The sequence below is a fragment of the Molothrus aeneus genome, chromosome 20, assembly GCF_037042795.1.
Source record: "Molothrus aeneus isolate 106 chromosome 20, BPBGC_Maene_1.0, whole genome shotgun sequence".
NCBI classification, from domain to species: Eukaryota; Metazoa; Chordata; class Aves; order Passeriformes; family Icteridae; genus Molothrus; species Molothrus aeneus.
In genome coordinates this window covers 5,045,382-5,071,333 of record NC_089665.1, presented here as the reverse complement: position 1 = coordinate 5,071,333, position 25,952 = coordinate 5,045,382, and the positions used below count along the sequence as shown (strand labels likewise).

Here is a 25,952-nt window from a genome sequence, read left to right as displayed (position 1 = left end):
ACCCTGTCCTCTACAGCCTGGACCCACCCTCCTCCTCCCTCTGCTCAGCAGAGAAGAGAACTCTCCTCTCCCTCCTCTCTTCTCAGTGCACTCCAGCAGGCAGAGACAGACCCAGCCTGGCCCCAACTGCCCAGAGATACCAATGAGGTCTGCACACATGAGACATGACAGCATCCTCCCTCTGTTTTTCCTTTTTTTTTTTTTTGGTAGCAAATCCAGCAAAGCCCCAAGCTCTTGCTCACATGCTGTTGTTTTTGCAAGTGATTTTATTTTAAAACCGGAACTCGAGTTCTCCATTTTTTTAAGAAGTCCCCCCCCCTCCCCTTTCTTTTTTTAAATAAAATTAATTTATTCTACACAACAGTAAACTCTTCCAGACTCTTCCCTATTTACAAATTAACATTTTTTGCTTGCAGATCATTGCTTCCCCCTCATTTTCCTATCCTGTGACACAGAAAGTGAGAAACAAAGCCAAAATCTGAAGGTCTATAAGGCAGTGCTCCCATCCAGCCTTCTGGATCCCACCCTTGGGGCCTCAGGGCAGAACCAGAGTGATGATGTTTGTGTCAGATCTGGACATCTCCCCTCATCCACCATGTGTGTTAAACCCATGAATCCAAAGCACCCAGCCTCTCCCTGCTCCTTTGAGCTGTGCTGTAGCTGGGCTGAGGAAGGAGAAATACCCTCAACAGAGCAACCTGCTCCTGCTGCCCTCTGAAGGGAGGTGTGTTTGGGGAGAAGGTGGCATTTGCTGCAGGAATGGGATCCACCAGGATCATCTCACACATCCAAGGGCCAGCAAGGCAGCTCTCACATCACAGGAGGAGCCTTGGAGACACCTCCCCTCTCCTCCTGTGAGGCAAGCACTGGGGACATGCTTTGCTAGCTCAGGAAAGAAGGCACCTAATAAATAAAAATTTGGCCCAACCCAATTCCAGGCAAATTCAAGGGGTTTTTTTGAGGTTGTGGCTTGCCTTGTACCTCTTTGAACTAAGTGATAACTTCTAGCAGCTACTAGGGTCTGCTCTACCTGGAGACCTGTCCAGACACTCCAAAGCCACCTGGCTCAGGTCCTGTGAGCACTGTCACTCCTGTCACTGCCACATGAGCAGCAGGTGTCCTGGTGCTGGGTAACACAAGCTGTGTCAGCCAAACCAAGGGGGGTGTGCAAACACTGTGTCTGCAAGCAAAGCTGCCCTTCTGAAGCATCTCCCAACTCCCATGAGGCACAAACCCTGGCCTGTAAAACCATCCTCAGGGCTTCCCTGGCCTGTTGGAAAAGAATCAATGTAGTGTTTTTATTCCTGGGAGCCCAGCCAGGCAGGAATACCTGCTTTTACCTGCAAAGCAAAGCTGTCCCTCACCTCTGGACACAGCCCCTGGTCTCTGCCTGACCCCCCAAAACATCCCAAATGACCAAAACTGATGTAAAGAGGAAGTGTTGTCATATTTCCCAAGGTTTGCCTTGAGCAATGGAAAATATTGCCCAGCTGTGGCAGAGAGCAGGCAGAAGGCTGATGCCCTTGTGGAGAGCTTAGGTTTTGAAAAATCAAGGAAGAAAGGGAGGATGAAAGGGTATCCAGGGATTCTCTGTTACTACAGCAAGGAGAGAAAGGAAACAAAGGGACAGAAAAAGCAGGACAGCAGGAAAACCCTTCCTTGAATGCAATTCATTAAGCTTTGAGCTTTGGACAAAAACCTTATTCTGTCAGAGGATAGGAAACACCTGCCCCAGAGGGAGCGCAAAAGCCAGCCCAGAAAAACCCTCAGGCCCTCTGAGTGCTCCATGTGTGTGAGAAGAGTTTCTGCATGGACATCTGACACACTTCCATGCTCATCCCAGCACGCCAGAGTCCCTTGGCAGCTGGTTTGCAGGGCGATGGTGCCAGAAGGATGTTGGCCATGCTGGGCTCTGGCCCCAGAGGGGACATGGTACTTTGGCTGGAGGATGGAGCCTGTCACAGCTTCGGGTGCCATCCCACAATGGTCACACCCAGGAAGAGGTGCAGGGAGCCCAGCTCAGCCCTGGGAAAGAAAGCTCTTGGTCCGGAGGGAAGGAGAAGAGGCTGCAAGCTCCAAAATGGCACTGACTCTGAATTTCAGCCTCCCACACCGCCAGCACTGCCCCAGCCACGGGGCTGGCACCAGGTCCAGCAGGGACAATGCCCAGCACTGACACAGGGCATTGCCCAGCACTGCAACTGCTCAGGACTGACAGAGCTCAGGACATTGCCCAGCACTGACACAGCTCCCACAAGCCCCAGGGAGTGAGGAGCACATCCCATCCCGGCTGGGTGGCTGGTGGTGGCAGGAGGAGGTGGCGAGGCCGGTGCAGGGTGAGGGGCACGGCTGCCCCGCAGCCCCCCATGCATGGGGGGCTCAGTAGAAGGAGTACTGGTTTTCCACGGCCCGGGTGCGGCTCCGGGCGCTGTCAGCCTCGTGGTAGTCCTCGGCACCGGCGGCAGAGGGCTCCGGCCGGCGCTCGGCGCTGTCGCTGCGGCTCCGGGGGCCCAGGGCACCCTCCAGGCGGTGGTAGGGTGCGGGGACCGGGACAGCGGGGGCCACGGGCACCCCGCCCTCGGCGGGCGGCGGCACCGGCGGGCCCGGAGGGGCTGTGCTGCAGAAGTAGTGTGGAGGTGGCAGGTCGACCCGGCAGCCCGGGGGCTGTGACACCAGCGGTGGCGGGGGACCGGTGTCTGCAAAGGAAACAGGAGCTTGATCCCTCCTGTGCTGCCTGCGGGCTCGGCCCCCTCCCTCTCTGGTACCTTCCCACACCCCCTCTCCATCCCTGACCCTTTTCTTCTCCAATTCTCCTTCCTGCTCTCTCCTGGCATAGCAGGATGCTCTGAGCCTGCAGACATCTCTGCTCCTGTCCTGCTCAAGCCAGGGCACTGTCACCCACAGCCAGGGACAGGGGTCACAGGGCACTGTCACCCACAGCCAGGGGTCACAGCCAGGGACAGGGGTCACACGGCACTGTCACCCAGACTGGCACAGGGGTCACACCAACACAGCCCTGCTGCTGCCTGGGCCTCAATGCCCACCCTCCAGTGGGTGACATCCACCCTGGCACACCTCCAGAGCCACACACATCAGCAGGGCACTGCTTTAAGGAGGGAATCCCACGGATCTGTCCCTTTTTAGGCACAATATCCCAGTCCCCACCCAGGCTGGCACCCACCTGGCTGCGGGCTCTGTGCCACCACGTAGCTGCGCAGGGTGATGTCAGCGGCGCCGCCCGACTCCAGCGGGATGGGGTGCGTGTGGAAGTGGCGCAGCATGTCAAAGATGGTCTGGAACCAGAGGTGCTGCACGTGGCACTGCCCGCTCTCGTTCAGCGACAGCCGCAGGTGCTGCAAGTGCAGGGGGCACGGGGTGAGCTGGGGGTGAGACTCACCCTTGCAATCTGCACCTCCATCAGCCAAGGGAGGTTTGCTCCAAACAGGATTGTTGTGTTTACCCTGCTGCAGGGCGTTTCCTGTAAAACCTCACTTTTACCTCACTGAAGCCCCAGGAGCAGTTTGACCCATCCTGGGGATGAACACCATAAAGAAACACACAGAGAAGGGTGTCTGGGTATAACCAGGGGCAGCTGAAGCTCTGATTCTGGGGTCACAGACAGCCTGGGGAAGCCTCCAGCCCACCTGAACTACTTCTTGCAAGGTGACAAGAACAGGCAATCTCTGCTGGAAAAGGGACCCAGCAAAAACCTGCTTGTGGTTGGTTTTTCATAGGGCATCTGTGTATTTCAGGACGTGGAACAGACAAGGAGAGGGCAGGGGAACAGGCTACACTGAGCCCCCATGGGTATTTATCCATATGCTCACATGACAGGCACTGATCCAGTTGGGAAAGTGTAGAAGGGCCGGGCCAGGATGCAGAGGGGTCTTGGGGCACAAGGGCAGGTGGTCCTGAGGGAGGGGTGCAGCTCCCTGCAGAGCTGCTACATTTGGGGTCACCCACAGAGCAAGAAGGAATCTGAGGTGCTGGGCAGGGCTGGCACTAACATGTTGGGGAAGATGAAACAGGAAAGCCTTATAAATATGATTGTCTGGCAAAAGATTTTGAGAATATAGAAACTATAAGTGAGATTGAAATGAAAGCAAGCTTTGAGATCCCTTAGTTACTGAACAACTGGAAAACAATGGTGTGGCCAGCTGAATGTAATCCCCTTTTGATGGAACAACACCCTCTGCTTGCAGACAGGCCCAAGGGTCAGAGCAGACCCTACAGCTTGGCAGAAGGGGCCCAAAGACGAGGTTTTAGGGTTTAAAATGTTACACAGTATGGCAATGTAATGATTCTTACAGGCTGTATGTAAATGCTATAGGGTTTGTATCTTGTACTAGATTGGTTAGTGAGAATTAGAATATTCAACACAGAAGGATTTATTGTATTGTAACGGGAACTTCGCTCTCTTACCCTTTTACTCTCTTATGTTCTTACTCTCTTACCCTCTCATCCTCTCTACCCCTCTCTCCTCTCAGGTCTGCTCTGAGCTGTGGCTGGCAGCTCCCAGCAGGGCCCTGCACCCAGGCCCTTTGCAATAAACCCCAAGTTCCATGACCTGGCTGCAGAGATCTCTCATCTCCGTCCATCCCCACCATCCTAGCCCCGTCGCTCCTACACTAACATTCACAGAGAAGCAGAGGACAGGGAGGAGCAGAGGACAGGGAGGAGCAGAGGACAGGGAGGAGCAGAGGACACCCACCTTGGCTTTGCCCTGGAAGTTGAAGGTCAGCACGTACTCCCCCGGCCGTGTCTCGCTCTGCCGGATGACGAACAGGCCGTGGCTGCGGGTGCCCCCGAACAGCACCAGCTGGGCTGCCTTGATCCGGGACAGAGTCCCGTGGAACCAGGGGAAGTCAGACAGGTTGATCTCAGCCTCGGCCTCGCTGTCCTCCCCTGCCCGCAGGGACAGCAGGTTTTTAGGGAGCACCTGAACATCACCCCCCCCCTCCTCCTCTCCCTCTGTGCACCCTCCAGAGTGAGATGGGTGCTGATCCTGCATGCCAGTACCTGTGAGGTGCCCACCAGCGGTGGGGGAGGACTCCAGAGTCTGCAGGAAGTTTTCCAGTGGGACGTGGGTGAGGAGCTCCCCCAGGGAGTCCCTGCCCCGGCCTGGGGGCACAGGGACAGAGGTGGCCATGGCAGCGTTGTGAGAGCTGGGCAGGGCACATCTGTCTGGTGGCCTGGGTACCTCTGGAAGGGAGATTGCAGAGGGATGAGTGCATGGCTTAGCATCACTGGGCAAAGCTGGGGGCCGTCCTGCTCTGCAGGCAACTGTGCTGGATTCTCCTGGAATTCTCCAGGAGACACCTGAGGGCTAAGTGATGGCTCTGAGGGAGTCCCAGACTTTCCCAGATGTAGTTCCTTACCATCATTCAGGAACTCGCAGCTGGACGAGGTTGTCCTGCCTGGCAGACAGGGTCCCTGTGCACAGGACACCAGCTCAATGTCATCCCCACTGTCCCTGGAGGAGAGCACAGAGACACACACGTGTGGCACCTCCATTCACTGGCATGGAATGGGGATTACACCAAACAAAATTCCAGTGTGATCCAAGAGCACATCCTATTGCCCCTGAATTACTCCCAAGGGGTTGCCACTGCACCAACAGCATTGAGAGACAGAGCAGCCACCAAACATGACTTTTTGGGAGTGAGAAACCAGCGTGGGAAGGATGAAACCCTTGAAAGCCCACACTGCACAGGTCATGCTGGTCAGTTCCAGCTGCAGGATTTTGCTGCAGGATTTTGTGGGTTTGGAAGGAAAGCTGTTACCTTGACTCTCAGTGCTTTGCTTTGCACCCACACACCTTCCCACCCGAGGGCGCTTTCACTCTCACCCTCTGCAAAGGGAATTACCCACCCACAGGAATTACATCCCTACAAGACATAAACCACTAAGTCAGGAGGCCTGGAGCAAGGCAGCAAGCGGGAATAGAGCCAGGGAGCCACTCAGAACATCCCTGTTGCCAGCCCTCCCCGTGCACTTCAGCACCCTTCTTGCACAAGCATCCAACTTGCTCCACATCCTATTTTTATCCCAGCCACCAGCAAGAGCCCAGAGCTGCCCACAGCACTCGGCAGCTCTTGCTTCACACGGGCCACGTGGGCACAGGCAGCAGGGGAAGATGCTGAATTATTTAGTGGCCAGCGAGTGAATCAGCCATTGGGAGTCATTCAGCTGCAGCCAGTTAAAAACAAGAAGGGAGGAAGGAAACCAAAACCAACAGAACTCTGCAGAAAAGCCGTGGCTGGGCGCTCAGGCAGCGGCTCCAGCACGCAGCCCTTGGCAGGAGCATCGGGAGCTGATTGAGAATTCGCTCTTGGCGCCCGGCGTGTGTGGCGGTGTATTAAACAGCTCATTATTATTTGCTCTGCAGTTCATTATTATTTGCTTTACAGTCACGTCTGGGGGCCAGAGCGGGCTGGTGCTGGGTGCTAAGCAAACAGAGGGGCCTGGGAGGCTGCCAGGGCCAGAGCCAGGGCCAGGGGCAGGCATGGGGACATCGGCGGCTCCTGCGGTGCAGCACAGCCATGGTGCTCAGCTCCAGCTGGGAAACCAGCACTGAAACATGGACTGAGAGGAAAAAAGGCCTTTTCCCAGCTTTGGTTCAGCAGCCCAGCCTCAGCAGTGCTGCTTCAGAAACAGAATCAGAATGGTTTGGGTTGGAAGGGAATTTAAAGCTCATCTTGTTCCATCCCCTGCCATAGGCAGGGACACGTTCCGCCAGCCCAGGTTGCTCCAAGACCTGTCCAGCCTGGCCTTGGGTGCTTCCAGGGATGGGGCAGCCACAGCTGCTCTGGGCAATCCATGCCAATGAATTACAGATTTCTGAAAACAGCAAAAGGAGCAAAGACCTGGAGTGCACCAGTGCATCCTCCACGGTGACCAAGTGCCTCTCGCTAGCAGGAGGGGCCAAAGGCAGCCTGGAGGGAGCAGGAGCCTCTCCAAGCCTCTGTTCCACATTTGAGTGATGTTTTCATTGCTACAAGCATGAGCACCTGGATTTTCCAAAACTGTGCCAAGAAAGGCAGTGCCAGGGTTTCCCCAAGGCTGGGGCTGTCTGAGCCAGCTGAAGGGCAGCAGCACCAGGCACACAAACCTCCCTGACACAGCTTGCTGCATGTGCTGGTGAAACAGCGGATGAGAAGTTTTGGCTGAGTTATGACTCCAATGACAACACTGATGCCACTGTGATAGAAATACAAATAAATCGATTCAATCAGCAGAATCTTAAATATGTCATGGATGCTAAGCTGGAAAAAACCATGGAAAATAGCTCAAATATGGTATAAAAGATTCAGAAGGTGGGTGTTAGGAGCTTCCTGCTTTGAGGCTGTGTTTCCAGGTCACTTGCCTCTGCCAGGCTGAGGGAACATGGGGCAGAGAAGGGTGAACAAGTGGCCAGTGCTCTGCATCCCTGGCAGACACAGGCTGCTAACTCTGCCTCCAGACCTCTGCTGCTGTGAGCTGGGCACTTCCTGTGACAACCCAAGCAGCAAAAGTTGCATCTGGGTAAGAGCCCGTGCTCAGGCACCAGAGCTCAGCCCCACAGAGCCCCTCCCCAGCAATCCTTACCCAGGGTCGATGCAGTCCTGGATATCAGCCACCCACGAGTGCTTCTGCAGGGAGTCGATGGTCTCCAGGATGTACTCAGCCCCATTCTCCACCTGCAGGCCATGTGGGATGGAGTCAGCTGTGCCAGGCTGCTGCCCCCCACCCCGAGGCAAAACACACCCCAGAGCCCAGCCAGACCCCCTGAACAGCACCTCAGCTCAGCAGGAGAGCATTGGTGTCCATCCCAGCACAGGGGTGACCCAGAGGATCAGTGTCCCACCCCATCCCAGCACAGGGGTGACAAAGGAATACCCAGAGGATCAGTGTCCCACCTTATCCCAGCACAGGGGTGCCAAAGGATGGCCCAGAGGATCAGTGTCCCACCCCATCCCAGCACAGGGGTGACCCAGGGGATCAGTGTCCCACCCCATCCCAGCACAGGGGTGCCAAAGGGTGACTCAGAAAGATGCATCCAAGATGACCCCTGACCAAATCTAGGGCTCAGAGGAAAACCCCACTGCACCATATCAGCAAATACAAGTTTTTCACAAGGTTTTTACAGCCTCCATGGAAAAAACACACCTGGCTGGCAGCATTAGGGTACGTGGCACTATGCCCAAGCACAGACAGCATCCCTCACTCCTGGGGCACCTCTGTGTCCCCCCAAAACTACCTCTGCACAGGTATAGCAGAAGCCACACTGCTCTCTGCACCACAACCCTGTCAGACCCCAGGAGTTTTAAGCCTCTCCTCCATTATCTTTCCTGCCTGCTGGTCCATGAGGCTTCTGACTTCTGATTGCAACAGAGTGGGAGAGAAACCCCCTTTCACAGGGAAAAAATAATAAATAACAATTTAGGACACAAAAGAGCCTCCAAACTGTCCAGCCCAAAGGAACTGTGCCATTCTGGGGCCAGGCAGAACCAGAAGCTCCACATCAGTGGACTCAGATGCCATGGGATGCTTTGTGCCTCTGGCAGGTTTCCCTGCATCCCTCAAGGAGCCTTAAACATCGTGTTCCCGAGGTGGCAGAGCAGCCCTGACTCTGGGAGAGTGTCACATTGCCAGCTGAGACACCCTCCAAGCAAATTCAATTAATCACAAACAACTGAATCACCATCCTGAAAATAAGCAGGGAGGGCAGGGAGCAGAGCTCTGGCTGGGGCTGAGCAGTGACCTGGACCCTGTCCCCAGCAGAGGTGGAGGGGAGTAGCAAAGTTCCCCCTCCCCAGTTTGTTTAACTTCAGAAAGGCTCTTCTCTGGCCTTTTGGGGGCAAGGCATGAAGCTGACGTGGGAGATGGGGCTGCTCACTCATGCAGAGCATGACAGCAAGCAAAGCACGTGCAGGGCTTGGGTATTTTGCAAGCACCTGCTTGTGCAATGGAAAAAACTGCATGTGCTTGGTGTCTGATGGGCTCTGGGGACACACTGGCTGCTCATTTTTAGGCAATCTGGCAGGAACTATTTCAGTGTGGCCTCCCCAAACAAGGCAAGGGCTTTTCCAGCCATAGTAACATCCCTAAATGAGGCAGGGGCTTTTCCACCCATCAAAACCTGTGTGTTGTGTGTGAAGGTTGAGATTGGGCTCCACATCACACAGAAAGGGAAACCACAGCACCCAGCTTGCCCACCTAACCTGCACCCCAGCACTGAGGGTGCTTCACCCCCTCTGCAAGTCCAGCCAGCAAAGGGGGAAAGGGGGAGCAAAAAGATGTCCCAGCAAGAAGGAGCCAGGCAGAACATGAACCACAATTAGTGGATGCGAGAAAAGAGGAGCAGCATCCTGTGCCAGCAACTGGGAGGGGAGAGCAAAGCCTGTCTGGGGGGCTCCATGCTGTGCTTGCTGGCTCTGCTCACTCAAAGAATCAATTGTGATCAATTCCCCCATGGCAGGGTGAGAGCCAGGACAGGGCAGGAGCAGGAGGTACCTGGTAAAGCAGGTATTTTCCAGCTGGCAGGGTTTGGAGCATTCCAAAGTGCATTAAAGGAATGACTGGAGCAGTCACCAAGCTGTTAGCAGTGGGAATGGAGAGAGCATGTCTGGCTTCAGAAGATGGGAACAGGGCAAGTGCAGAATTTTTCTCCAGCAGCCAGAGAAACCAACCCTCACAGGCACCCAGGAGGCATCCCAGAGCTGAAATCCCCAGAAGGGATCTGTCATGACCAAGCCCATCTGCTCATGCTTGTGACAGCTCCAGGGATAGGGAGAAGCAGTGGCACATCCTGGGTATTGAACACGCTTTGGACAATGATGTGACACATTTGAGGTGGGGCTTGTAAGGGCATCTAGAAAATGTGACAAGAACATGATGAGCCATGTTCCAAGAGCAGAGATTGGTGGCTGATGGGTTGTCAATGGCCAGTGGTCAAAGCTGAGGGATGTGCTCCTTCCCATCAAAGGCTCTCTGTGCCTGCTCCTCAGTGATGAGCACAAAAGGATGCGAGGATACCTGATCAATTCATGGATGACATCACACTCAAAATGTGTTGGAGGACCAGGCAAGAATTCAAATGAACTTGTCAAAGCTGAAGTGGAAGAAGAAGCTGAAACCAGCCTCCAGCTCAAGGACAGGGTGAGCCCTGGGCCCAGAGTGATCGCTGTGGGTGTGCGGGCTGGGGAACCACGGCCTGGGAGCAGTTCTGCAGAAACCATCCCAGAGTTACACCAGCCCACAGGCTGCATGTGAGTCAACATCGTCATCATCATGGCGTGAGGAAAGCACTGCATCAGCTTGGGCTGGACAGAGAGGAAGAAGAAAGGAGAAGCAATCCTTCCCATCTGCTCTGGGCCACGGCCCCATGTACACTTTGGGGCATTCCTTCTGCGGCGCCTGCAAGGAAAGCAAGGAGGACCTTGGGCTGGTCAGTCTGGAAAAGAGGAGACACTTGAGGTTGGCCTTTGAGGCACAGAAAACAACAGCTGAATGAGCCTCTGTGCCCATGGTGGACACTGACCACTGCTGAGGCTGAACAGCAGGAAGTCCTTGAAGAAGGGAAGGTGCCAAGAGAAGTTGTGTGACCTTGAAAAGGAGCAGGATTTGATGGAAAGAAATTTCTCCTGGGAATGTGTGCAGGGGCCACGTGGATTTCAAGGCTTGGGAGCTTTCGCAAAGCCAGGCTCAATTTCCCCCCTCTTTTCCTTTCATAGTTTTCTAAGCTTTCAAGCAGGTTCATTCAGCTGGGAGGCCTGGCCCCTCTTTTCTGCTTTGCCACACACTCTGGGGGAGAAGCATCAGGGAGAGAGGTGTTTGTTTAGAAGAGGTAGAACACAAAAATGCTCAAAATCTAGTGGTCCATCACTGTCATGGTGTCCATGCAAAAGTCAGCCCTGATCTGCCATGACAGGCTGTTGTCTTCCAGCAGAGCAGGAGGCAGCATTGAGCTAATTAATTGCACGATATGGAAAATTCTGAAGAAAGAGACTTTCACTCTCTGCTCATGCTCCCAGACTCATGTGTGGTTGATCCCCAGGGTCTCATTTGCCCCACAGAGCTGCTCCCATAGAATCACTAAGGCTGGAAAAGACGTCCAAGGTCATCAAGTCCAACCTTTGACCAGATGCCACCTCATCAACCATACCACAGCACTAAGGGCTATCACACTGTCAGTGAAACAGCCACCACACGTCACTGATCTGGCTCAGCAGCAGCCACAAAACCACAAGCAGCTGCACCAAGGAGCATTTTCCCTTGCAGGTTGTCTCAGGTCACTGATTTAACACATCTCCTGGTGACACAGAGAAGCCAAACCCCATGGTGAAAGCCAAACAGCTTGATCCCAAAACACCCTGGTGTCAGCTGCAGCAGGCAGGGATCCTCTGGGGAGCATTTGTGCTGTTGGCATCTCAGCTCTGAAAGCCAAGGTAATGATCCCTTTGGGGTGTGAGCCTCCTGCACTGCAGGGTTCAGGTGCAGAGGGGGTTCCTGTAGGGATCCACACCCTGCTCTCACCTTTAGGACAAAGGTGTTGTCTTTGTCAGGCATCTCCAGGGGCATGGTGGTGCGCACCTCGATGATGGCCGACAGTGGGATGCTCACCTTGGGTTTGGAAGCCTGAGAAAAGGAAAAAAAAATAGCAAAGAAAATAAATGAAAAGAAATCAATGAATTAAAAAAAAAAAAGTCACTCAATTGAATCAAACTGTCCCTGGGGACAATGCAGCAGGGCTCTCAGAGGCAAGATCAGCTCAGCCTGTGTGGTTATTACAGAGGGGGAATAAACAGCATTGATTTCCCTCCCGTGCCTGATAACTCTGTGCTCTGTGAATTAAACCAAGAGGAGGCCCAGTGGAAGACAGGGAGGTGCTTTTAACTGCCAAACCACCCTTCTTGCTCCAGCGCAGGCTGATGTGCCAGCTCTGCCAACACCACTTAATTTCTCTCCATTTTCCACCCTCTCCCGATGGAGAGAGCTGTGCTATCTGATGGGGGATGCTTCCCATGCAGAAAGCAGCCCTGTTTCTCCAGCACAGGAGCAGCATTTCAACTGAGCAGCTACAACACAGCAGCCTCAGCCATGCAGGGAATTTTAATTACATTAAAATCAAGAAAAATGAATTTCCCCCAGGGCCCCTGGCACCCGCCGGAGCCTCGGTGGGGAGGCAAGACCCGGTACCTCCCACTCCAAGTGTTTGCTGAGCAACAAATTCCCCAGATATTTGTTTTAATTATAACAAATCCCCACAAAGGAGCTCGTGGAGCTCCTCTCCAGGGCTGGTCCCCTCCAGAGCTCTGGGATTTGGAGCACTGCAGCTGCAGGAAGCAGAGATGAGATTTAGTCACCAAAACCTGCGCCTGGTGCCGTGGATGCAGTGGGTGGGATGAGGCCAGCAAGGAGCTCCAGGCTGCAAGTTACCAATAACGGGCTCAGTTCCCATTTTTATTGGGAAATAAAAATAAATAAATCCAAGACAGAACAGAAACTGCTTTTTCCCTTTCAGGATGTTTCGTTTCTGCCAGCCCCAGAGCTCCAGTGCTGCCTGCAGACACGTCTCAGCCGTGCAAGGCTCTGCCCATCCCTGGGGAATTTTTCCATCTCGGTGTTTGCACAGGAGAAGGTCAGAAAGGAAGCAGCAGCTGCTTCGAAAGGAAAGGAAACAAGGTGATAATTCACCCCTGAGCCAGAGAAGGGTCTTAGAATCACAGGATGGTTTGGGTTGGAAGGGACCTTGAAGATCATCTCATTCCAACCCCCTCCTCTCCAGGAGGGTTCTTCCCTTTAAAGGTTTACAGACATGGCCATAGTTTTTGTAGGGTCTATGTAAAAACAAAGCTGTGGGCTGCTGAAGCAAAAAGCAGTTTTCTTCCAGCTGTGCCAGACTGGTGCCACTTTTACATTTGCCAGATGGAAAGCAAGATGGGATGAGAGGAGAAAGCTGTAAACCAAAGTGGGGTGTGATTATAACAGAAGAGCAGACAATGTTCATAAAAGTTGCCATAAAATAATTTCAAAATTGATTTTTAGAGGCAAATCAAGATACACTAAAAAAGGAATCCCTCTATGAGCTCTCTCTTAAATGTTTTAAGAGCAGCAGTTGTTCCATTTTAACCCAAGTTTATTTTCTCTTTGGTGCAGCTGACACACCAGGCTTCATCAGATCCTCCATGCACAGAATCACAGAATGGGCTTAAAGGAATCCTTTTCCACTCCCTGCCATGGGCAAGGACACCTTCCACTAGCCCAGGTAGCTCCAAGCCCCATCCAACCTTGCCTTGGGCACTTCCAGGGATAGGGCAGCCACAGCTTCTCTGGGTGTACCAGGGCCTCATCACCCTCACAGGGAAGAATTTCTCCCCAATGTCCCACCTATCCCTACTCTCTTTCAATTTAAAGCCATTCCTCCCTGCCTTGTCACTCTCTCCAGTTCTCCCACAGGCTCCCTAGTGGGCACCATGGACATTGGGGTTGCTTCCTTCCAGCCAGACCCCATTCCTGGGTTGGGGAAGTTCCCAGTCCAGTCCAGAGCAATGCCCACCATCCTTACCCATGCTGAGCTGCTCTCCAGAGAGATGCATTTGAGTTCAAACTCCTGTGTTATATTTTCTCAGAAGGTGAGAGGCACAGACCAACACCAAGAGTGCAAGGTTCATTTTGGCCTGCAGGTTGGATGGGTTTCAAGCACATTTTCCAATCCATTTGCACCTCAGCCACACAGCACCAGATCTCCCTCTGGACCAGAGCTGGATTTCAGCCCAGCTCAGCAGTGGAAACAAAAAAAAAACCAACCCCAAAAGCAAAGCCCAAGAACTGCTTGAATTCCTCATAAAAACAACAGTGGACAAAAGCCAGGGCTTACCTTTGGAGGGACATAAAACTCCAGGAGGAACCTCTCCCCTTCCACCTTCACCGCTTTGCGGAGCAGGAGGCGGCACTTCTGCCACTGCGAGCTGCCCACACAGTTCGTGTCATCGGCCACCATGTAGCGCAGCGTCCCCTCCCTCTGGATGTCCACCAGCTCCACCTTGGACGAGGGCACCTTGGACAGGCGCAGCTTGTGTGTCCATTTCTCCCGAGGGTCCCCAGGCTCCTTGCCCCCGGCCGGCCACGGCTCCCTCTCGGCTCTGCGCCCGCCCAGGGCGGCCTCGGCGCCCGGCTCCGGAGAGGATTTGCGGTGCCACATCTCCTTCATGCCATCCACCACGCACAGGCTCATGTTCCTCAGGGAGAAACCTTTCTTGAACTTGGGCTTGGCAGCAGCGTGGATGGAGACATCCTCCGAGCTGCGGGACTGCCCGTAGGAGGAGACCTTGTGAGCCTGCACCTGCTGGGCCGGGGTCAGGTAGCGGCTGGCACCCAGTGGGGCGTCCATGCTGTCCAGAGACTCCGTGGACGTCTCCTCCTTCCTCGGGGTGACCTCCCGCCCGTAGGGGACGTGGCAGTTCTGCAGCCCCACGAAGGGCACGATGTTGTACTTGGTGGGCGAGTCAGACACGAACACCCTGCTGACCTCCAGGCTGAAGATGTCCAGGAAGTTGGCGGTGAAATGGTGGGAGAAGGAGGTCTCTGCCCCGGGGGTGTCGTAGTGGGGGTTCTCCTTCAGGAACTGGCAGAACTTCTGGGCGAAGTCCACGGCGGCTGCCTGGGCATGCAGCTTGCAGAACTCCCTCCAGTCGGGGAGCGGGGAGGAGGGCTCCTGGCACAGGGCATCGCCGTTCATGGCTGCCCCATTCCACCTGCCGGCGGGCTGCAGGCGAGGACACGGCCTGAGTGAGGCATGGACAGGGACACAGACAGTGCCCCAAAAACAGGGATATAGCCAACCCACCCTGTCTCCCAAAAACAGGGACACAGACAACCCAGCCTGTCCCCCAAAAACAGGGACATGGACAACCCACTCTGTCTTACCTCAAATGGGGACATGGACAACCCACTCTGTCTTACCTCAAATGGGGACATGGATAATGACAACCCACCCTGCACCCCAAACAAGGGCATGGACATGGCCAACAACCCTGACCCTCAAAATGGAGGTCACCCCTTGCCATGATGCCAGAGCTGATCTGCAGCTCCAGTGCAAAGGAAAATGCTGTAGCAAAGTGTCCGTGTGTTGCTCTCTCTCCACCTCATCCACTAGGAAAAAATCTTGGCCCTGGCAGCAGCCATAAATTGTACTTATTTTACGATTATGACCATGCAAAAGCATTATTGATTTCTCATGAAACCGCTAAGGAGTCCCCGAGCGGAGGAGCCCAGGGGCGTTTGCCTGCAGGATTCCTCTCACTCTGTGTCTGCCTGGGCATGGCACAGCTCTCCATAGGGGGAGGGAGCATTGGGAGTCCTGGAAGTATCCATCCAGGGCAGCACCCTCCCCTCTGCACCCCACGGCTGGTCCTTCTCTTTCTCTCCAGTCTCTATTTCAGCTCTCATCCTTTGCCACATCAATTTTGGGATTTTGCTCTCCCTGCTGAGCATCAGCTGACAGAGAAACCAGGACAGGTCCTCAGCAGAGGCCCATGAGTAGGTAGGGTGCAGGGGGAAAAGGAACAGAAGCCAGACCCAGGAGCACACCAGAAGTTGACAGGAGCTGCAGAGCAGACCTGTGAGCCCTTGGGGAGAAGCATCACTTTGCCCAACCTCCACACTGGTCCTTCTCCCAGTGGCTGTGAGACTGGCAGGGCCTGTGTACAGTCCAGCTTGGTGCTCATATTGCACTTCCCAAATCTCTACCTGATGCTGGGCAGCATGAACAGCCTCCCCTGGGGAACCCCAGCAGTGACTGAGTGACTGCATCTCAAAAATCACCTCTCAGTGCCAAAGCTGCTCATGGCTGCTGGTGGGCCTTGGCTGGGGCACTGCTGAGCCCATGACCCCAAACATCTGGTCCCTGTGTCCAGACACCCTCCTTCCTCCACTCCAAGGGCAGCAGTTTGGCAAATCCACCTCAGCTGCTCTAACACTGGGTGCCTGTGGCTGCTCTGCTCCAGGGGCAGGGATTGTGCCTGTGGGATCCATTTCTGGAAGGGCAGGACAGTTCCCCTGGGTTTTGTCGCTCTCCATTCACAGAGCAGCCCTTTCCCTGGGTTTTGCCGCTCTCCATTCACAGAGCAGCCCTTTCCCTGGGTTTTGCTGCTCTCCATTCACAGAGCAGCCCTTTCCCTGGGTTTTGCTGCTCTCCATTCACAGAGCAGCCCTTTTGCTGGTGAGGGATTACTCCTGCTAATAAATCACGCGCCGGATCCCGCCAGCAGCTTACATGGCCAGTAATTAATTACTGCTCTGATGAACAGCACCAGCCATGGATCAGGGCAGGCACTAGGGACTGGCATAACCCACTCCTTATCCTCCAGACCCCAGCCATGTCCGTGCCCAGACCCCAGGCAGGGCTGAGCCCTGCAGGCTGGGATTCAGAGCAGCAGCTGTAGCCAGGAGCTGGTTGCCATATTCCCAGCACATCCCTAAGGAGATGAGCTCTTTGGGAGCACCTCCATCCTAGGAAGGGGCTCTCAACTCCCCCCAAACACTGAGAAACCCACACAGGCAACAAAATCCCACCAGAAACATGATACATGTGGCATTTCCTCAAAGATGCTTCACAGTGCCCTGGCTGTGCCAAGGAGGCGCTGAGGACAGGCTACACATGGGCCTGCACTGGCTCCTCACATCCCACAACACCAGCAGAGTTCCAGCTCCTGCAGAAATCCCTGGCAAAGCTCTCCCCAGCATCACAGGGATTTCCTGGAGACCTGAGCAGGGAACCATGCCAGCTGGGAAAAAACCCATCCCTGCAGTTTAGGAGCAGCCTCTGAATTTCCCCAAGAGACATCAGCAAAGCAGCAGAAAACGCAAAGCTGTTTGTTACCCGCCCAGCAAATAAAATTCCTAATTATCCATCCATCACCAAGCAGGGGATTTAAAGACTCTGCCCTTTGAATTGAAAATTCACTACCCCAGCTCTGCCATGGCCCAGGAGCTGCCCTGGCACCAAGCCATGGGCCAGGAGTATTTGGGCTCAGGGAGAAAACAGAGATTAAAAGGAATCTCCTGCTGCCAATCCAAGCAGTCACAGCCAGAGCAAGGGAAAGGGTGCAAAGGGAAAAGAGCAGAAAGGGGTTTGTGGGGGAAAGAGAAAGCCCCTTGGTGATGGGTTTATTTGCATCTGCCCAGGGGCTCTTCTGGTTTCCCTCCCATGAATTTGGGGGAAAACACATCTCCCCATCCCTCCCTCCAGGAGGGACCGGTGCTCAGGGCCTGCCTGTTTGAAACCAAGGGATGGCAAGCTAACAGACTCCAAGGGGTTAAGGGGAAAAACAAGAAGAAGAAGGAGGAAAAAAAAGGCACTTCAAAAAAGATAAAGCCCCAAACAAAAAGCCTCAAGGAGATCCAGGGATGGCAGCCGGGCTCCGGCTCAGCAACGCGCACGCAGAGGCATCACAGCATCTTCCTTTCATCTGCATGGGGATGACAGACTTTAAAAGGCCAATTTATAAAAATGAAGCCTAGAGGAGAGAGATCTGGCAGGTCTGAGGAGGCGGTGGCGGGGATTACTAACCCTGTGTCACATATCCAGGATATCCAACCCCCCTGCCCAGAGCACAGCCAGGAGCCCCCAGCACAGGCTGGGACTCAGTGGGGTGGTTTAAGGGCAGACCCTGGGACTGCAGAGCCATCCCCGCCCTTGATTCACCTGATTTCTGCACGAAGCAGGCTCCCAATTATCTGTGTAGATTTACCTTTAATCTGGATGCCTGCACTCCCCTCCATACCAACAGCTCTGCCCCACTTCTTGAAATAACTTATCATGCCACAGACAGCATCCCCGGGCAGAGCGGTGGAAGCGGAGACCAAAATAAGCTCAGAATGAAAATAAGCAGCAAATCTGCAATTGCTTTTTGGAAAGGGCCATCCCCTGCCAGCCCAGCTTCCTGAGGGCTGCAGCACACTCCAGACACCTTTCTAAAGAGCCAGATCCCATGGAAGTACCCTCAGCCCACTCCAGAAGTGGCTCAGGGGCCACAGCCTTGAGTCCTTGAGTCCCTGGCCTGGGTGACACAAGAGAACAGAAAATATATAAAATGGGGTGGTTTGTTGTCATGAAGAAGCCATGGAGTGGCAACCACAGCATCAGGCTGGTGACAGGCTCCTAAACCCACCTGCACAAGTCCCCAAACTCCTCCCAGGGCGGAGCTGTGCCTGCTGCCTCTGTCATTTGGGAAACTGAGTCAAAACTTAAGAAAACAAAAATAAAGAACTTCTGGGGCTTGCCAAGTGGAAACCCAGGCTGGGATGATAGGTGAGAGCCAGCTGCTGGCAGTGATTTGGGACACCTCTCCCACCAAGGTGTGCTGAGGCATCCCCTGCTCCGGAGTGGGGGGGACACATAGAATACTCTGGAAGTGGAAGCAAAGCTACTGACCTCAAGAAGAAATGAAATTTAAACTGTCAGCAGAAGCGCAGGAGACCATAAAAAAACAACTCCCCGGTGAAGCAGGAGTCAGGGAGCAACAACAAAGCCACTGGGATTTGCTGAACCAGAGGCGTGGGGAGGAACCAGCATCTAATGAGGTGTTAATAACCCGAATGCGCCACGCCGGTCATGGGATGGCCAGCACAGCCTGCCCAGCACGGCTGGCTCTGATGGCTTTATTTAAGGAAACAACCCTAATAAAGAGATGTTTCCCTTCCGCCCAGCACAGCGCAGCCAGGCTGGGACAAAGTGATCCGAAACTGAGAGGGGGAAAAAGCACTGTGTGCTGGAGGCTGTGAGCAGCAAACTGAACCCCTCCATCCATCCCTCCACCTCCAAGCTGAATCCCTCCATCCATCCATCCCTCCAGCTGTGCAGGGAAACCGCCAGAGAGCGACGGGAAAGGAAAAGGCAGCGCAGGAGGCAAAGCCTGGCTCCTGGGCAAGGAGATGTCAGCCCAGCCCCGGCTGTCCTGCTCCTGCAGGGCTGCTCGGTTTCCAGCAAGATCGATGCCACTCAAAGCCCCAGCTGGCCATGGCGATCCCGCGGGAATGACATGAGGAAACCCAGGCACCTGCTCCCCCAGAAAAGCGCCTGACCTAAGCGTGCCATGCCAGAGGAGATCCCCGAGTCACGAGCAGGTCGCAGAGCAAGGCGATACCCCCGGCCCCCCCAGGGGATGCTGCTGGCAGCGGCTCCTGACACACGGGCAGCTCCCGGGGGAGCCTGGAGCCTGCCTGCACAAAGCCCAGGCACTGCCTGCCCTGGGCACACGGGACAACGAGGGTCATTTCTTGCCTGTTTGCTCCTTTGAAGATGTGTCCCATCAGCATCTCCACCCCAAAACCTTGTCCTGGGGAAAGAGACAGTGGGGCAGAGCGAGCAGGCTCAGACTGATGGCAGGATATCACACAGAGCTGTGAGAACACCCTCATGTGCAAGAGGAGGAAAGGGTCATTTCTTGCCCATTTTCTCTTTTGAAGATGTTGTCCCATCAGCACCTCCACCCCAAAACCTCGTCCTGGCCACCCAGCACTACTGAGTGCTTTGGGGCATCCTTTTTGAGAGCTGGGCTGGCCAGTGGGGACCCCTCACTGGGCAGCAGAAAAAGGCACAAGGAGCCTTTTCACTCCAGAAAAATCTTTTTTCTGGGGTGAGGGATGAGGGATGCTAGGAGCTGATCTCCCCCCATTCTGCTGCTGAGACCTGAAGCCTGTGACCAAGTGACCTCCTCCCTTTGTCACCTCGAGGACCCTTCCCAGCCCTTGAGACCCACCAGAGCTTTAATGGCATGCAGAGGCTGAGCTGAGGAGGACAAAACCATAAGGGACAAAAGCAGAAATCACCTGCCCTGTGCCTTTCACTCCCCCCAGACTCCTGACCACAGCCCTGGTGTGGGAGAAGCTGATTTCCCTCCATCCTCCTCAGTACTCCATGCACTATTTATACTATTGTGATCTTAAATCAGACTGTCTGTCTGAACCAGACAGAAATGGAAACATTCCTTGTTCCTCTCATTTACTGGCCATCCCACTAAAATATTAATTGAACAGCATTTTGGCCTTAAATTTTATAGTCAAACCACCTGCCTTGAACCAATCCCTCAGCAGGAGCATGCTTTAACTCCCTGCCCAGATGCACTTCAGGGTCCACCTGTCACCTGCAGCTTAGAAAAGATTTTTCTGGAGTGAAAAGGCTCCTTGTGCCTTTTTCTGCTGCCTAGTGAGGGGTCCTCACTGGCCAGCCCAGCTCTCAAAAAGGATGCCCCAAAGCACTCAGTAGTGCTGGGTGGCCAGGACGAGGTTTTGGGGTGCAGGTGCTGAGAGGACAACATCTTCAAAAGAGAAAACGGGCAAGAAATGAACCTTCCCTCCTCTTGCACATAAGGATGTCCCCACAGCTGTGTGTGATATCCTGATTTGAGCCCCACAGGAACCAATGCTCCTGCAAATGAGCAGATGGGCCCATGAGAGCACCCAGTAAAACCTGAGATTTTCTCCATCTCCCACTACTCTGACCATGCCACAGGGTTGTTCCTCTCCCTCCCCTCCAAAATCCCCCGCAGTGGATGTCGCACTTCCTGTGCTGACAGCTGCTGGAAAATAAAGACAAGTTCATAGATAAGATCCACTGGATCTTAGATAATCTTTTCTCTGGGTAATTCCATCCAGCTTGCAGGGAGCCACTCTGCCACAGGACTGGAGCATCACCCAAGCCACCCAACCTGCTGGTGTTGTGGGACCTGGGGGACACCTCAGCCATGGGGACAGGGTCCCCAGGGTGCAGTGACAATGATCAGCAAAGCTTTGGTGCATCATAAATGCAGCTTGGGGCTTGGAGGCTGTGTCTGGGAATAAAGCAGAGACACCCCCTCAATGGCCCAAAGGAAAAGCTATTGGAAAAACAAAATAAATGAAAATCCCAGAGCTTTGGGTGAAGGAGGTCAGAGGCTGTTGTCCATTCCCCCTCGCTTGGGTGCCACCTCACGTGCCTGTCTCCAGCCAGAGAGCTTCCCACAGAAAACCACCCAGTCCAAAGTCTATTTTTAACCACCACAATAGCAGAGCCTCCCCCGAGGAGCAGCAGAAGCCCTGTCCCCAACCAAGCAATCTCACATTTCCCTCGCTAAGCCTCGATTTCCTTCCGCCCCTCAGCCCACAACAAAACCCTTCTCCTCCTCCTCCTCTTGCCTTCCCATCCTCAGAAAACTATTTGCACATCCATCCATGCCCCTCCAGGCTGGTGTGCTGTGGGTGCAGAGTGTCCTGCACACCTGTTACACATTAACCACTGACCTGGCACCTGTGGGCAGACCCTTCCTGCACTCAGGAATGCCAAGCAGCAGCAGCTTCATCTGCTCAGCCCCCTCCCCTGGATGCACCCCAAACTCTGGGGGTTTAAAGAAAAAGCCCTGCAACATCAACCCAGCTGCACTTTCCAAAGCAAGTGCAAACTCTTTAAAAGAGATTACTCTTGCCCTGGGGATTGCTGTGCCAAGGAGGAGCTCTTTGGGGGTTTTTGGGGAGAGAGCTGAGTGGGTGCTCAACAAAGCAAATCCTGATGGATACAGCACAGTCATCACTGGGGATTCCCACTATTAGGTCAGAGAAACCCCTAAGATTGTTTTTCAATTACAGCACATAATAAACATGAGATAAAGTTACACAGTTCTGTAGGAAATTTTCTTATTATGTTTTTTTTTTTTTATGTTGCAGATCTAATTCCCCACACGCATCACTGTCTCATACCCGCCTGCAAACAGCCTTAAACTGCTGCCTAATGGTATCTGAGCTGGGGAAATTCAATTCTACCCAGCGCCTCACCCAGGACTGCTACAATCACTGCTAATTGCTTAAGTGGTGTATTAAGCAAAATAAAAATTCCAGTGGGCTTTGAACCCCCCCCCCCTCAACCAGATGATGCCAAAACACCCTGTTACAGCTGCCAACCCTGGCTGGAGAGCCAACCTCAAATATCCCTTTTCTTTTCCCTGTGCAGGGATGCTCCTGGGCAGGCAGAGCTTCGTACCCAGCATGGCCATGGCCACACCAGAGGGATCCACAGGCCGTGTCTGACTTTGCCATCCCTCTTGCCAGGGTTGTGGGGTGCCATTGCAGCCCCTCTCCTACCCCAGGGTCCAAATGCTGCCAGGACCCAGTGAACAGGGCACAAACATCTGCCCAGTGGGACCCTGGGGTGGATGCACATTGGGCCCTCTCCTGTCTCCCCACCTGTGGGTGTGGATGGATGTGGGGCTCCTGTCAAGTCTTGTCCCAAATCCAAACCCTGCACAAGACCAAGCAGATTCTCCAAGCCCTTCTGGTTTTCCCTTTAGCAAAAATCAGGTGTGGGATGTAGTTTTAGGCATGTTCTCTCCTCCTCTCCACCATGATGGAGCCAGCTGGGATTGAATTTCTGGGAGCAGGGTCCCCAGGTTCCCTCTGCCTGCACAAGGATGTGGATCACTGAGCCAGGGACAGGTCTCCAACCCTATCCCAGCACCTCACTGGCATCCATGGGCAGGGAAAGCAGCTGAGGTCAAGTGAGGGCAGCCTCAGGCAGAAGGGGAATGATGCAGGAACCTCAGGGCTGGAAGGACTGCCCTGGGGCATCCCAGCCAGCCTGAGTCAGCAGGGCCAGCAGATGTGCAACCATCATCTGGTTTCTCTGCTTCTGTTAGGAAGAAGAGGAGGAAGAGGAAAGGCATCAGCCAGCAACATCCTCATCCTGAGGAGATGGGTGTTCTGCCTCCAAGGAACGAAGGACAAGACCACACTGCCAGGAGGGTGCTCACAGTCCAGGAGAAGAGGGGAGAGACCTCAGATCAGCCAGAAGAGGTGGCCCTGCAGTCAAGCAGCCACTGCAGCCCTGAACCAGCTGAGGAACGAGGGGATTTTAACCCCAAAGCCTTGACCAGGCAGGGCTGACTCACCCTCCTCAATGGCACAGGGCTCTGGGCACTGAGCTCGCTGAGACACCAGGCAGGGCTGGCAAACCTGGGTGCTCCCCAAGCTGGAGCAGAGAGGATTATGCAGCTTTTTTAAGGAAACACTCAGTGGTAGCCCTGGGCTCCTCTGCTGTGTTACAGTGATGGTGAGACACTGGGAAATACCACAGAAGGACACAGAGAGAAGGTCCAAGGGCACTTGCCATCCCATCTGAGCAGATCTCCTGGCAGCACACACCCACCTGTCTGTACAAATGTGCCCTCCCCCAGGGAAGGGGGGCTGAGCACATTTCAGGACAGTCTGTGTGCTTTAGGAGGATAATTCACATTTAGAAAGGCATCCCCAGAAATCCATGGTCCTTCTCCACTCTCCCAACAAACCAAACCAAAAATCCTCATGGAGGGGAGCTCTGAGTAATCATAGAATTGTTTAGTTTGGAAAAGACATGCAAGATCACCCAGTCCAACCACTCCCCAGCACTGCCCAGGCCACCTCTAACCCATGTCCCCTAGTGCCACATCCACACCTTTGCTAAATCCTCCAGGGATGGTGACTCCACCAATGCCCTGGGCAGCCTGACAACCCTTTCAGCAGAGATTTTTCCTAATATCCAACTAAACCTCCCCTGGCACAACTTGAGGCCATTTCCTCTTGTCTAGTCAGCTGTACCTGGCTACAGTTTCCTTTCAGGCAGTTGTAGAAAGAGAGAAGTTCCCCCCTGAGCCTCCTTTTCTCCAGGCTGAGCTCCCCCAGCTGCTCCTCATCCACTCAAAGCCACGGGAGCAGGGCCTGTGAGGGGTTTGGGGCAGGGTGCTGGGGGGACAGGGAGGTTTTACCTCCTTTCCCGTTCCAGTTCACAAGATCCCCGAAGCACCGGCAGCGTGGCTCTTGCAGGTCAAACGCATAACTCCAACCGATCAATTTCCACACTGGAAGGAAGTACCAGACAGACTGGGAGGGAGGGACCTGGAAGGCAAAGGTTTAGGCTGTCAATCCCTGGAGCCACAGCAAAATCCCCAGGCACATCTCACCTCCCCCAAGCCACAGTCCAGCGGGGCTCCGGCCTGACTTCACCAAAAGCAGAAACAAGCAGAAGGGCCGGGCAGAAAGTCCCCGAAGCCTCCCAGGGGCCTTCCCGCGGTGCTGCCCAGGCTCGGCAGGGCAGGGCTGGCCGGAGGCAGCAGCTGCCCCTCGCTGGCCCGGGGGCCCCGCGGCGATGCAGGGCTGAGCCCTCGGGGGAGCCCCTGCACCCCTCACGGAACGCCAGGCAGACAATACCGACCGAAAATAAGGGAGCATCCGTGCGGGGGGCTGCGCGTTGTGTGTGCCCCCCTTCGGGTCTGTCACCCCCCAAACCCCGGGGGAAACCAAGCCATGGCTGCAGCCCCGGGGGAAACCCGCAGCCTCAGAGCAGCCCCCATTCCCGGAGCAGCCCCCGGGGCCGGGGGAGTCCAAACCAAGGCTGCAGCCCCGCTCCCCCTGAGCAGCCCCCAGGGCCGGGAGCAGCCCCCATCCCCGGAGCAGCCCAAACCAAGGCTGCAGCCCCGCTCCCTCTGAGCAGCCCCCAGGGCCGGAGGATCCCTCATCCCCGGGAGAGCCCCCAGGGCCGGGGGAACCCAAGCCAAGGCAGCAGCCCCATCCCCGGAGCAGCCCCATTCCCGGAGGAGCCCCATTCCCGGAGGAGCCCCATCCCCGGAGGAGCCCCATCCCCGGAGGAGCCCCAGCCAAGGCAGCAGCCCCCGCTCCCCCCCGGGCCGAGCCGACTCTGCCCCATCACCGCCCCCCGCCCCCGCGGGCCCGGGGCCGCCCCGATGCTCACCGGGGAGCGGGGCTGGCCCGGCCCCGCCGTGCGAGGGGAGGGGGCGGCTCGGGGACCCTCCCGAACGCACCGCGCCGCAGCGGCAGGGGGCGGGAGCCTCCCCCGGCTGGGGGAGCCGCTGCTGAACGGGGGAGCGGGGGGGGAAGAACCGCCAATAAATCCCCGCCTAAATCCCCGCCCGCCGCTGCGGTGCCGGTGCCGGTACCGGAGGATGCGCTCACCCGGCCCCGCTCGCTGCGCGGTTCGCGGCGCGGCGCGGCGCGGCGCGGCTCGGCTCGGCTCGGCTCGGCTCGGCTCGGCTCGGCTCCGGCCGGCCCGGCCGCCCCCCGCCCCGCCGGCAGCACCGCCCCCCGCACCGCCCCCGCCGCCTTAAAGGGCCCCGCCCGGCCCCGCCGCCCCCGCCCGGCGCTCTGCGAGGGGCCCCGGGGACACCGAGCCACCCCCGCCCAGCGATGGGACCCCGGGGACACTGAGCCACCCCCGCCCAGCGATGGGACCCCGGGGACACTGAGCCACCCCCGCCCAGCACGGGCTGGCCTGGGGCCGTGCCTGCGAGAGCGCCCCGGATAGCACGGGGCACCCCAAATCCTCGTGTGGCTCCCCAAATCCTCAGGAAAAGCCCCTAATCCTCAGACGGGCTCCCCAGCCCTCCCGGGAGCGCTGCAAATCTTTGGGCAGCACCCTAAATATTCAAGGTGCCAAGTGTTCGGGTCCCCGAGATCCTCGAGATGCACAAATGGTGGCAGGGCTCCCCCGTGCTCTGAAGAGGGGCTGCAGCCTTTGCTCACTGCTCACCTCATCTATCACCCAGCATTTGTCCTTGCAGCGCCCAGGGGAGGGCACTGGGGTGATCCCCCCACACCCACATTCCCAGGGGGTGAGACTGGAGTGTCTCCAGGGGGAGTTTTGGGGTCTGGACCCACTGCCCACCTTTGTCATCCTGCTGATGCATTTGGGCACATCCCAGAGCACTTTCCCTGCCAGGGGATTCAGGACAGACTGAACCCCAGCACAGGGTGGGTCAGGATGACCAAGCCCCAGGATAGGGGAACTGAAGCCCAGAGAGGTTTAAGGGATGGATTTGGGGGTCACAGTGCCTCTGGGACCCTGCACAGCCCCCCAGCCTCCCCATGGCGTGTCCGTGCATGGATAGGGATGAGTCACCATTAAAAAAAAAAAAGAGAAAAAAAAGGATTTGCAGGAGGAACAAATCCCT

General features: G+C 55.5%; 1 protein-coding gene across 3 annotated transcripts; it reads right to left on the bottom strand.

Annotated features, from left to right (window-relative positions):
* Window positions 1-234: 234 nt before the first annotated feature.
* Window positions 235-25,011, bottom strand: SH2B2 (SH2B adaptor protein 2). 3 transcript variants are annotated; one of them, XM_066563660.1, is made up of 10 exons: window positions 24,737-24,927; window positions 23,754-23,883; window positions 13,862-14,749; window positions 11,518-11,619; window positions 7,588-7,679; window positions 5,379-5,473; window positions 5,020-5,202; window positions 4,712-4,905; window positions 3,182-3,353; window positions 235-2,696 (listed from the first exon to the last, which is right to left on the bottom strand). In XM_066563660.1, the coding sequence occupies exons 3-10, from the start codon at window positions 14,720-14,722 to the stop codon at window positions 2,380-2,382; spliced, it is 2,016 nt and encodes a 671-aa protein (XP_066419757.1). In that variant the 5' UTR covers window positions 14,723-14,749; window positions 23,754-23,883; window positions 24,737-24,927; the 3' UTR covers window positions 235-2,379. The 3 variants fall into 3 exon arrangements, with proteins under 3 accessions (XP_066419757.1, XP_066419756.1, XP_066419755.1); XM_066563659.1 differs by lacking the exon at window positions 24,737-24,927 and adding an exon at window positions 24,958-25,011 and having other exon boundaries at window positions 4,712-5,202; XM_066563658.1 differs by having other exon boundaries at window positions 4,712-5,202; window positions 24,737-24,929.
* Between the last annotated feature and the right edge of the window lie 941 nt (window positions 25,012-25,952).

Bases quoted from the DNA above. Each gene is read 5' to 3' on its own strand.
- SH2B2 (XM_066563659.1), bottom strand. From the start codon at position 14,722: ATGAACGGCGATGCCCTGTGCCAGGAGCCCTCCTCCCCGCTCCCCGAC. The intron at 5,474-7,587 runs GTAAGGATTGCT...GCTCTCCTCCAG, and splicing joins CAGGACTGCATCGACCCTGG to GGACAGTGGGGATGACATTG. The intron at 3,354-4,711 runs GTGGGTGTCCTC...CTGCACTTGCAG, and splicing joins ACTTCCAGGGCAAAGCCAAG to CACCTGCGGCTGTCGCTGAA.